This window comes from Monodelphis domestica, chromosome 4 (assembly GCF_027887165.1).
Source record: "Monodelphis domestica isolate mMonDom1 chromosome 4, mMonDom1.pri, whole genome shotgun sequence".
NCBI lineage: Eukaryota > Metazoa > Chordata > Mammalia > Didelphimorphia > Didelphidae > Monodelphis > Monodelphis domestica.
Genome location: NC_077230.1, coordinates 174,270,576 through 174,283,995, shown reverse-complemented (window position 1 = coordinate 174,283,995; position 13,420 = coordinate 174,270,576). Strand labels below are relative to the sequence as shown.

At 34.0% G+C, this 13,420-nt stretch overlaps 1 protein-coding gene across 5 annotated transcripts in view; it reads right to left on the bottom strand.

Moving 5' to 3' along the window:
- The window catches only part of LOC100016409 (sodium channel protein type 2 subunit alpha), a 147,351-nt gene that overhangs the window by 33,080 nt on the left and 100,851 nt on the right, over nt 1-13,420 (bottom strand). For all 5 annotated transcript variants that reach the window (XM_056797215.1, XM_001367160.3, XM_007494289.2 and 2 more), the window contains 2 exons: nt 2,043-2,163; nt 1,215-1,369 (listed from right to left, as the gene is read on the bottom strand). In XM_056797215.1, coding sequence (XP_056653193.1) covers nt 1,215-1,369; nt 2,043-2,163 — 276 coding nt within the window. The remainder of the gene's footprint in view (nt 1-1,214; nt 1,370-2,042; nt 2,164-13,420) is intronic.

Below are 13,420 nucleotides of genomic sequence, written 5' to 3'. Positions count from 1 at the left end.
TCCAGCTTCTAGTTTCTCCCCTCTGCAACTCAGAAGGTTGCCATAAGCTTTCTAATGCTCAGATTTGAACCATGCTATTTTTTTGCTGAAAAGTTTTCAGTGATTACCAATTACTTAGAAGAGGAAATTCAAACCCTTTAAGGCCCCTCTACAATTTGGCTCCAAACAACCTCTCCAGCTTTGTCTCATACCATTTCTCTTCACAATTTTGATTTCTAGACAAAGTGAACTACTATCTGTTCCCTGATCTCATCCTTCCTTCTTCTGCCTCTGAATTTATATACATTGTTTGCTAAACATACAATGGAGTTCCTCCACATTTCTGCCCATTGACATTATTCTCACTCTTCAGGAACCAGCTAAGTTGCCAACCCCTCCATGAAGATTCCCTAATCTCTTCTTATTGCCAACCTCCTTCCTGCCACCACATGCACATACATAGATAAAAAGACAGGGCCCTTCAGCTTCTGAATTGAAGATAAACATATGGTTAGAATGAGTTAGAGGGTGCATAGGTAGACTAAATAATTCTGAATTTTTCAGGCAGGCTGATAGGGAGAAATAATACAAGCACATCAGGGGAATCCAACATGTGAGTGGTTAGGCATTTATTTGTTGATAGAGAGAACTACTCTTTTGGCAACTCTGGCTCTGCAATGCTTGAATTAAGAACTGTGGACACGTGGGCAATTTATGGCTCTGGCTGTGGCCAGATGACTAGTGGTAAATTAATAACTAAGAACCCACTAATCTACCATATGCCTAATGGTTATGGCCTGTGCAATAGCAATCAAGACTTTCAAATGATTGAATTCAGTATTTGAATCATTTGAACTTCCTTGATTGAATTGACATGACAATTTAGTCAAGAAAGTCAAACGGAATATACAGAACTCTGATGCTCCTAAACAGTTGGATCTTTAACCATGGAGGAAAAGCAAATAATAATTCAAATTTATATTCAAGTCAACAATAACTTCTGAGGTGAGACTATTTCTAGGGGAAAATGAGCTGTAAGTCAGGGTATTACTTTCCTTTAAAATTTACTCTAGTCCACTTTAGTCTAAAAAGTTCAGATTATCAGCTCAATAGAGCCCTGCTATGTATCACTGGACTTCAAATACATATGGTTAGGGATATTTTAGGGGGCAAATGAATTTTATTTATGCTCTATTGGGTCATGTTTAGAAATTTGGTAGGATAGGTTCACTTACCAGAGCACCACTACTTAGGAGAATCATGAAGACAATGAAGGTCTCAAACCAGTTATGTTCTACTATCTTATAGCAAGTTTTTCTTAAGTTCCACCAGAGTTTTCCTCTGCCCTCTTCTATGCTGACCTGACAACATTTGAACTTCCGTACACAGCCTAGGATATGGGATATAGAAAAAAACATGGAAAAAAGAATCATAATACAAAATAATTCTGAAGTCATAGTCCCTAATTGAATATTTTAAAGAGAAAATAAATGAAAGTTACGTCTCTCTCCTATAGCATTTTATTGAAATAAATGCTGTAGCCATTTTAAAAGTCCACACAATACTCAATGTTTTTAATGGAGTAAAATAGGACTAAATTTCCTGAAAATCCTCCCCTTTTCAATTTCTTTTATCTCATACTTCAAAACTAATTATCTCTTAATTTTTACAAATAGTTTTCCTATCTCCCACTATATTTAACTGAATTTTCTTCTTCCCACTTTTCCTCCTTTCAGAAACATTCCTTTTACTCTTCCATATCTTCATCTCATTGGCCCTTTAAAAAAAATCCTTACCTTCTGTCTTAGAATTGATATTAAGTATAAGTTCCAAGGCAGAAGAGTGGTAAAGGATAAACAATTGGGGTTCAGTGACATGCCCAGGGTCATACAATTAGAAAGCGTTTGAGGTTAGATTGAATTCAAGAACTCCTATCTTTAAGTCTGAAGCTCTATTCACTGACTTATCTAGCTGCCTCTCCCTAACTTCATTCCAATCTTTAAAAACAGCAGAAAAAAAGGAAAAAGCAAACGGCCTAAACTGTTTCAATTGTCTTTCCTTACCTTCTGTGAAGCAGGCTTCTGGTTCCAGGGTTTCTTCAGGCTCTACTTCAGGCTGTTCTCCTTCTGCAGGGGCTCCTACATCCACTGTACTACCTTCAGATGAACTAGATGCATTTAACTTCTGCAAATCAAACCCCATAGAAAATAACTTTTTTTTAAAAATATCATTCTCAATGCTGATAAAGCATACCTCAAGTCTTCTGTATGCATTTCCCAGCTCTGAAATGTAAGGTTTACTTAATGTACATACGTAATGCCAGTCTGCTTTGGTAGAGGTAGGGTCACAAGATTAGACACAATACAGACTGTGTCTATATACATTGTTTCCTGCACAAATATGCTCTATAATTTGGCTTAAGCCAATATCAGAACTCTAAAATGAAATACTCAAGCAAGTCAGCAAAATGGTTATCTTGCTAAACTTGAGCTTCTCTGACGTCTTGTCCATCATGAACCAGTCTGTGAAAGACTTGCTTTATTCTAACATTGTGACCCAACCAATGAAAGCCGCACAGGAGTATTTTCATGTCAAATGCAGAAAATATCATATTGGATGCACATAGACAGCAACAACTAAATTCACCCATTTCTCATTGACATGAAAACACGTTATTACCAGTTGTTGTTAAATATCTTCTATGTCTCTGTAATTTCATAAAGAGCAGCGGATTATTAGCTTTATAGCAATAGCCAGTATATTGCATTCTCTTTAGCCAATGCACTTGTATGTTTCATTGTGCATTGGGGAAACTACTTGTTACTCTGGCACACATACCTGTCCTATGAACACAGGAAGAAACAAGTGGATTTTCTTTCCTTTTTTCTTTTTGTTTTAAATGGAATTAAACATTGCCAAAAGAAAATAGAGTAAGACAAATTGCTTTATATATTTTTTACAACTGTATTTAGGTCAAGTGATTCTTCAGTCAAAATAAATGAAGAAGTCCAAATCTTCAACCTGGTTCCTTGAAGACCCAAACTGAGGCACTATCAAAGTAAGCAGGGACAGATATGAGTGCCACACTAAATCAGAGTAGTTTTGATCACAGCATTCTCTGACCTGTTACAATGTTATTACCATAAAGTGTATAACATCAAGAGATGGCTGCACTGATAAGTAGCTAATTTATAAAGGGAATGATGTAAGCACATGAGTAAAATGCAGAGTTCACCATGTTGCACTAATATTGACAAAATGGATATTGTACTATAATACTAGAAAAGTTTGGATACAACTTGGACAAAGAGTTAGAGGTATTTTTCCTGAGAAGACAGATAGGGTTAGTCGGGGTGGTATCTCAGCATATAGGCATCTATCATATGACAAAATTATGCATATACAGAAGATTTTTCTTCTCTTAAAAGTCTATTCCAATTCTTTATCCCAGCATAGAGTTTTACCCTGTTTGTTTGTTGTTTTTTTCCCCCCTAGGAATCTATGCCAGAAAATTGATAGGTCCCATGGAAACCGAAAAGATTTTTCATACAAGCTGGTGACAGATGTTGTCTGTCATCTGAGAAACAGTTTAGGCAGGTTCAGAGAAGTTCACCACCAAACAGCTGATAATCAAATATATTTTTTCCAACCATAGCAATTCATCAAGACTCTCCCCAAGCACCATGCAGTACTGATTTGCATTAATTGAGGAAGTGTCCACACTGTTTGATTTATATCTGATATTTACTTGGTTAATTCATGTGATAAGAGGGTTCCAGTTATCCTAAGTAAAAATACACAAACATATAAAAAGTTTTCCTTCTTTCACCATGAAAATATGTCTAAGAATAAACTTTAGGTCTCTGACTTTCAGAATACCAAGTTCATGACTGTAGCTTTTTTTAATCTTTCCAAAGTAGGTGATAAAAGATAATGCATACATTTTGACACAGAAGTTGAAATATTTTAGCTTGGTCAAATATTTCATGTCATCAAACATATAGAGATCTAACTATACCATCTTTGCCCCCATGTTCTAATATTTTACTTAGGTCAACCTGTATTTTTATTCTAAACAAGAAACAAGTAGTCTTCAAGTACTTTAAAATATTATATCCCGAAATTGTCTTGAAAATATTTCCTTTTCAGGAAAAAGAGAGTTTCATTTCTGAGTAGCCAATGTTGAATGAAAGAGTCTGTGGCATGCTCATGAAGAAGAAGGGAATAGCACAAATTTATACGGAACTTTTCTTGTAACGTACATAACAGGTTATGTGACTTATTCAAATCACATATGTTGACTTTCAGATATTGGTAGGACCTCTGGGAGGAGCTGTCTTATAGACAAATAGAGATGTGAGACTGCAACTCAGAAGGGAGGTCAGGAGTAGGGCTATACATTTCAGAGATAGCTAACTAAATAAAAAGGATGGTAGTCAAGGCCATGAGATCACTCAGGTTCTTCTACTGCCGTGCTGCCAACTATCCAGGTCCAATTGTTACATAGCAGTTTCAGGGAGTGAAAATTCTAGTTCTGTGATTTAATGATAGGCCCATCCTCATAACAATGTTCTCCATTCCTACTTACCAAAGGATACCCCATTAGGCTGTATACAATTACCCTCTACAAGAAGAGTCATTCTCTCTCTGTCCTTGATGCAGAAAACCACATCCTTTTCCCTTAAAGGGGAGAGAATAGCTCTAACACAGCAGGTTTTCACATGTAGTTACTGCCCTTAAAAGAATGTGTGTGCACAATAATAATGATTCATTAAATGAAGCTATCATATTCTAACTATATTGATAGGAAAATCAAGGCAGAATAGACAAAGTATTTTGCCTAGTCACAGTGAGTCAGTGACTAGATTTTAGGACTTCAGTCATTTAGTCTCACTTTTATTCCTTCTAAGTCTGTGTGGATTGAGAAAAAGAATCTAATCCTTTATTAACTTTCAAACCTGGAACAACTTATAAAATGTGGAGAATCAGCTGTATCTATTTGCATGTTAATAAAATGTCATGACTTTAAAAAATCATATTTGTGGACTTGCTCATCTTTATGACTGATTCTCATGGCCCTATTATTACATTCCAGTTCTTGTATCTAGTTATGAGATGTACATAGTGTTATATACAGTACTGAGCATTTCTTTTAAACCAAGCATTTCACTTAAGAGAAACATGATGAAACATAAGAGATAAATTCTGATTCCTAAAGTCTTTCATAAGGGAGAACATGGAATAAGCATTTATATACCACCTACTATATGCCAGACATTGTGCTAAGCACTTTTTACAAATATTATCTCATCTGAAACTCACAACTCTGCAAGGTAAGTCATATTCCCATTTTACATTTGAGAAAACTGAGGCAAACAGAGCTTAAGTGACCCCCAAGGTCAAACAGCTAATAAGTGCCCGAGTCCAGATTTAAGCTCAGTTTTCTGACTCTAGACTCAAGTCTCTATTCACTAAGTCACCAGATGCCTCATCATAGTAAAAGTCGTCCTAGTCAAAAGTATTTGAAAGTGTGAAAAGTCATCTACTTAAAAAAGAGAAAGAAGGTAAATATTTTGTATTGGATTAGAATTACAGGCTTTTTGTATCACTTAAGCCTGGATAGTACTAGCAGGAAGATTGAGAGAAGAGATTTCAGAGGGATCATATTCAAACTAATCTTGGACAAAATATAAAGGATTTCCAAGGTGATCAGACAACCAATAGTGCCTATGCATGAAGAATATCAAGAATTAGCTTTCATATGTGTGAGATCTAAAATTAAATTTTATGGTGGTAAAGTCACAGAGTAAATTTATTTTTTCCTGAAAACCTACTTATAATCACAGTCAGATGAATTGATCTAGACGGTATTTCATTCTCATAAATGAACCCTTCAAAGACTCTTATAGGAGCTCAACATTCTAATTTATATTTTGAAATATTATTTCCCCATACTATTCATGACTTACCCTTAAAATCAACATGACAACAGTCATACTCAAAATATTAAAAGTACCATATAAAAATCATAAATTATTATGTGACTCAGAAAAAGATAGATGCTACTTCCTCATAAATTATTTCTGTACTTTTAAAGTTTACACTGTCGATAATCAAGACCAATTAGTAAGAAACTATAATTGAAATTCTATTCAACTCAAAAAGGAAGGAAGAATTCTAATTCTATTTTGTAAAAGAGGAGGGACAAGTTCAAATTGAACCATACATGACTCAGGAATTCTGCTTCAGTTATTTTAGTCCTCCAGGATTCTAATGTTTTCTTCCACATGGATCCTACTGCTAATCTGTATTTAAAGAACTTCAAGTTATTCTGCATGAAAAATCTCAGCAGCCTCAGTCAATGGGAGTTATGCCCTGGCTCTAGAATAGTTTCAAGATTGGAATGTCACGTCCAAAAAAGGAAGGATTCCTGCATAACCCTTTCTTCATAAGAAAGATGCCAAGTCAGAGGTATCTTTTTATATTATAACATGCCAACCAGACTATATTGGTAGGCTTTATGATTTAAAAATGAGATTAGTTGTAACCCTCAAAATAGAAATTGAACGAAGTATAAATGAAAAGATATTTTTGGCAATTAGGGTTTTTAGTGAAGCTAATTACTGTATAGTATTTTGTGAAATACCCAAGCAAATTCAATTTAATTCAAGAAAATTATTTGGAACAGAAATTATTTTAGTGAAATAGTACTGACTTTTAGTTTCAAATAATGTAATAGGAATGGGTGGTTGTGTATGTGGCAATAAGGTGGATAGTTAGTCTAATTCTCAGAAACCTGGGTTCAGGTCCCCATCTATACATACTATATGCATTATCCTAACTAATTTATTTAATTTTTTCCCTGTGCTGGTTAACTCCCTAAGATAATAAACTGCTGAACATTTGCTGTTAATAATTTCCAATCATTCCATCTCACCTTATGCTCTACTCCCCCTAAATTTCTTCACCTTCATCCAGATTTCTATTCCCTCCACACTCCTATTTACTTTTGTTCTGACTTCACTTTTCTCCCTTTCCAAACTTAAGCCAATAGTTCATTATTTGGCCTTTACACTGTATTCTGCTGTTGAATTTCTTGTCCTCTTGGTCTGCCAGTACTCCTCTCTTTCTAAACCTCAAACCTCTTTTACTGTCATTATCTGCCTCCGTTCCTCTTCACAAGCTACTAAATAAATGAAGCTTGAGGAAGTCTCCCATTCCTGTGCACTGGGCACATTACAAATTCATGCTATCCAATCTCAAATGTGCTCCTACTAAAGCAAAATAGTCTCATTTTTCATTTCTAATTTATTTCCCCATGAAGAAATTCCAAACCTTCTCTTTCCTAATGAAATCTATTCCTAACCACTTTCCCCAATCTCTCAGCTCAGGAACTTGCCTTTTAATTGCAAAGACTGAGATCATTCATTGTGATCATCCTCTTCTCCCATTCTCTTTACCTCAGAACACTTCGACATACTTTTCCACTCTTTCTTCCCATCCTCCACTACTGGACAGAGAGGTAGCCTTTTTACTTTGCCTTGTCTAACTCCTCCACAGATGTCCTTGATCCCATTCTCATCTATCATTTTCAGAAAATTGCATCCATAATCATTCCACACAGGACTTGAATGCCAGCCTTCCAAACTCTACTTACTCTGCTACTCTGCTTATTGTAGAGTAATGTATGTAAATATGTAACTAGATACACATATATGTAAATATGGGAGCAATGCACAAATGTACTTACTGAAACAGGAAAGCAATAGGCATATCAAATGGGGGTCCAAAGAAAATGCTATCCTTATTTTGCAAATAGTTTAATAAAGTAGGATCCTTCATTCAAAAAGCAACATTTAAAAAATAATGAAATAGTAGGTGACACTTGTAATTCTTAACTGAGTGCAGATTGAAATGTGGTGCTTCATTTTAAAACTGAACATAAAGAGATAGCTTACTATTTTAGTCTTGAGATGACTAGCATATGAACATGTTGAAGGGAGTGGGAGGCAAAGGAAGAGAAGAAAAAAGGGGAAACCATATTTGCTTTTGAAAATTATTTGAAAAAATATTTTCCCTACAATTTCTGCTTATTTCTTTTTTATACTTTAAAGGAAGTATATTTATTTTGGGGCTATTTCGTGATACTTAGATTAGTGAGCAAGGAGATTAAAGGAAACTTTTATTTTTGGTCCAGATCTGTGATTTTTTTTTCAGGATAGGTACTCACAGTATGGAAAATCAGTTCATCGATGCAGATCAGGGATTAATTATAATTGAAGAGTCTTAGAGGATTACCTACCCAAAGTTACCCAGCTAGCATTGATTAGAAGTAAGTCTTCCTGGTGTCAGGAGGGCCTGGGTTCAAATTTGGCCTCAGATATTCCTACCTGTGTGATCCTGGGCATGCTACTTTACCCTGATTGCCTAGACCTTCCCACTCTTCTGTCTTAGAACTGATACTAAGACAAAAAGTGAGGGTTTTTTAAAAAAAGTAAGTCTTTCTGATTCCTAAGTAGGATACTACCTCTAATATTATACTGCCTTTAAAAACATCTTTAAGTAGATGAGTTTTTGAAAGATTAAATTTTTTTTAAATGCTGAATAAAATTATGGTATTATCCCTTAACTCTATATATCTTTCTGGCAACCATATTTTAATTAATTTACATTTTCAGAGAATTATAACATCTTTTTGAGCAGCTTGCATAAGTGTAAGGATTGTTCTAATTTGGCAAATTAGCTTAAAAATAACTTGTCACTAAGTAGAAAATAAGAAATGCTATAATAGCCTAGCATTACTAGCAAAATACATTTATTGAATATTTTTTAGAAGTGGGGGGCAAAGTAGGAAAGGGCATCTTTTCTCTATGTCTATTTCATAAAATACCTACGTGTCTTCTTTAGGCTTGTAAATAGCCTTCAAAACCCTATCATATTTTAATGGAAAATAGAGAATTCATAAAAAGCATGCACTTTGTCATTAAGTACAACTTTCTATTAAAATCTACACAGGAAAATCAGCCGCTAAGTCACAGAAATGTTAGGATTGTCAGACTTGCCTGACCATGCTTATATGACAGCGTAGAGAGCAGCTGTGCATGTTTCTACTATACTGCCAATGGATGGGCAAAGAACATAGCTAAAGAGCATGCAGGCCAGTCAATAGTCAGGAAGAAGTGAGTATACATTTATAACTTGCTTAGGTAACCTGTATAAAAGTGGTGGTGGCACGTGCCTCTGTCTGGTTAAAAACCACCAGAGCTGCATTCTTGATTGCTCCAGCTTGACTCTACCCCTGTGAGAAGTAAGAATGGTAAGCAATGAAGTTCATGATATGAAATGGCTACATTTTACACTGGAACAAAAAGGCATTGAAATATGACTTTAACACATTGTTTTCAACACATCTCTTTTACTGAACTTCGAAAAGCAAAGCATATATTCATTCAGTCACTATAAGTCAATGGGTATTAAAAGGAATTACTTTAAATACAAACGAATAGAGATGAAGTTTAAATAAACAAATCAACTGCTACTACATGAACAGTGGCCAAAATACCCTGGAGTCTTACTCTGAAGCTGTCCTAAGCAGAGGACATGAGAGCGATCTCCTGATAGTCAACCAGAAGATGGCTCTCCTCTAAGAAGATCCATATGGCTCTTCAATAGCTATCGATACTCCTTTGCATGGGTTCCATGATGAGCTTGCCTTATACTGACCTCCATATTTTCTACCTTAATGTCACATTACATATGGGCACAACTTGTTTGATTGCACCTTGCTTTATTACTCGGCACAGATATTGCATTTTTTTTTTTAATGAATTGAAGGTTTGTGGCAACTCTGCTGAAGCAAATCTATAGGCACATTTTTTTCAACAATGTGTGATCATTTCAGGTCTAGGTGTCATATTTTGGTCATTCTCCCAATATTTCAGACTTTTTCATTATGATTATATCTTTTTTTGGTGATCTGTGATCAGTAATGTTTGATGTTACTACTGTAATTGTTTTGGGGCACTGCAAACAGCACACATATAAGATGAAAAACTTAATAAATGCTGTGTGAGTTCTGACTGCTCTACTGATCCACCATTTCCTGATTTCCCTCTCCTTGGGTCTCCCTATTCCTAGGGATACAATATGTAAATTAGGCCAATTAGTAACACTACATGGCCTCTAAGTATTCTAGTGAAAGGAAGAACCAATTAAAGCAGCAAAATTCATTATCTTATTTTAAGAAATTGCCACAGCCAGTCCAACCTCCAGCAGTACTACTACTCTGATCATTCAGTGCCATCAGCCTCCAGGCAAATCAATCCACCAACAAAAAGATTACAAAGGCTTATATGATTGTTACCATTTTTTAGCAATAAAGTATTTTTATAAAGGTATGCACATTTTAAAAAATGCAATGCTATTACACACTTAATAGATTATACTACTGTGCAAACATAGTTTTTATAAATACTGGAATAGCTTAAAAATTTGTGACTTCATTGTGATATTCACTTTATTGAGGAGCTCTAGAACAGAACCCACTATATCTCAGCTATGCCTGCAGTAGGATTCTAGTGTTGTATGTAAGAATATCATATGCAGGATTAAAATAGATCTAAAACATATTGCAATTTGAATCCTAGGGTATTCCTCCAAGTATAACTTTTAATGAAATCATACTAAAATGTATTCTTCAATAGCTAAGGGTTCAATATAGAAAGCTGGCAGTAGAGACTGTGATTTAGAAACACATAAAGAACAAAAGATTTTTCTTAAAAACACTATGGAGAAAAACTACTAAAATCATTCTTTATCTGAAGACATTAAGACACCATCTCCTTAAAAAATCCTTCATTGGTCTGTTCTTATTTTATTTTTAAGCCTTTTTAGCCCTTTGGAAAGGAATAGAAACCCACATTTCCTATCCAATGGAATGCTCATATCCTGCCAGAGTAATGGTAGCCTAATTCAGAAAATAAATTCTCTAGACAACTTATCATGATTCTCCACATCTTTGATAGCATAGATCTACCTTGTAGAAAACTGATAAATACCTACACATGCATATATATGTGTGTGTGTGTGTGTGTGTGTGTATATGTAAAACATATAATATAGTTTCCCCTTAAGAGTTGCTGAGGCTCTAGTCGTATTTTTAATCACCTGCCTTTAAATGATTCAATTTGTTTTATAAAAAGCCATAGGTGTAATTTTTTTCAAATCTGAGTTTTAAACATATTTAATGTTCATAACAGGTCTTTAATAGATTACATTGAATTAAAGAAACCGGTATAGTGGCACAATGGGATAAGGAGAGAGAATACCCTTGAATTATGTACACTTCCAGTAGGAATCTATTGATTAGACTCCCACAGTGTAGCTTTCATGTTACCATTGTCATAATACATTTAACTATAAAGAAAATGATGTTCACACAAACATCAAACATATAAGTAAATAAAGCATCAGAAAAAAATTGAGAGCAGAGTATAGTTTTTCTCAATTCAAACCATACCAAATCAGTGAGTCTTACTTCCATTAGATTATAAACTCCATGAAGGCAGGGATTGATTGCTTTTCTTTTTATTAATTGTATCTTCAGTGCTTTGTACATTGTCTGGCACATAGTAGGTGCTTAATAAATATTTATTCATTGTATTGGGCTACATGGGAAAAAAGGACTTCTTGGGTCAAAGCAGCCGAACAAATACCAAAATTATGAGTTAAAATCACTTTGTCTTTCAAAGGAACCACATCTCAATGGTTTCATTAAGTAATGGGCATTTTTAAATGTTTAGTTGTGTGAGAATATCAAATCTAGTTTAAATAATACTTTGATAAATTAGCATGCATTGAAATAAAAATCACCTTTATTTACTAAAAGAAAAAATATATACTATTAGAGAATAACATAAATATTTCTATACTAATGATGAAATACTGCTAGCTAATATTCATTTTGTAAGTCTGATTTTAGTCTCTGCAATTGGATGGATGTATTAAATCTCATAAATTTGGCCTTAATTCTTTATTTTTACTCTAATTTTTGGTATAATCTGTTCAATAATAACCAATTGAAAACTTGTTTTGTGTGTCATGGACCCATTTGGCAGTTTAGCAAAGTCCACCATGGATCCTGTTTCAGAATGTTTTTAAATGCATAAAATATAATATATAGGATTACAAAGGAAGCAATTATATTAAAATAGTTATCAAAATATATTTTTAAAGGGACAAAAACATTTGTTTTAGATTATTATTCCATTTAAAAATAATGTTCTTCATATCAGTACCTATTTTTCTAAGCTATAATATATTAGTATATTTTCATAAATTATCTCATTATTTTGGCAAAATGGTGGCATAACCTTTATTTACTCTGCTGCTTAAATTTTATAGAAGCACGTAAACTAAAAAAGTTTTCTTTTCGTTTCAGAATTTCACATCACACTTACTACTAGTATTAAATGTGATATCTCATAGTCCTAACTACCTCATGAACTATAATGTCATAAAGAACAAAAGCTCCTCTTTTAACTACCAATTTTGTTTATTAATGTGTTTTCTGGGTCAATGCTTCAAAATACTGTCATTATAAAGCATAAAGTTGAGGCTCATTTTTGAGAGTAAAGCTTTCATTTTATCTTCAAAGAACTGAAGGGCTAACAAGGACAATATGTGGATTTCATGTGTCTATGTATATTTATGTGTGTGTGTGTGTATGTGTAGGTCAAATTCTTTATATTAACAAATTCAGATTTATTTTCCACTTATTGTTCATGTGGTTCTCAAGAGATTCTAAAAAGTTTATTTAGGTACTACGAACTAAAAATTTATTGAAATAAGTGTTATGTAACATTTTCTATTTTGCCTCTACTAAATAGTATGGTAATTATTCAGGGAGCATAAAAGAACATAGGAGATCATTATTGCTAATCAAAGGTATTGCTTAATTTCTTTTCTGCAGAAAAGCAAGAAAGGAAATTAAAAATCAAAAGAAAACTTGAACTAATTAGGCTTGTTTTTGGGTATTTGTGCATATTCCTGTGCTTTTGAATTTTACAATGAAGTAATTCCTAACTTTTAATCTTCAAATTTCCAATTATTTTTAAGATGTCCATGATCTTCTTCCCCATCTCTTCCCTTCTCTGAAAGGAAATGGCTTGATCTATAAATGAACACTTAGGTGCCTTAAGAGATTACTGACTTAAAAGAATCTTTTTGAAAGAGACTTTTTTACAATGCAAAGAATCAAACTCCTCATGTTTTGGAAGGCTGAATTGTCACTTATTTTGTCAGACTTCTTTAGAGCAGGAGATTCACAGTTAGGATTATATATTTCCTGGAAAATTCCCCCAATTACCCTTGTTGATCAAAATAGAATTTGAGTTTCAAGTCAAGATCCAAACCTGACATTAGCCAAGGCTAACAATTTTAG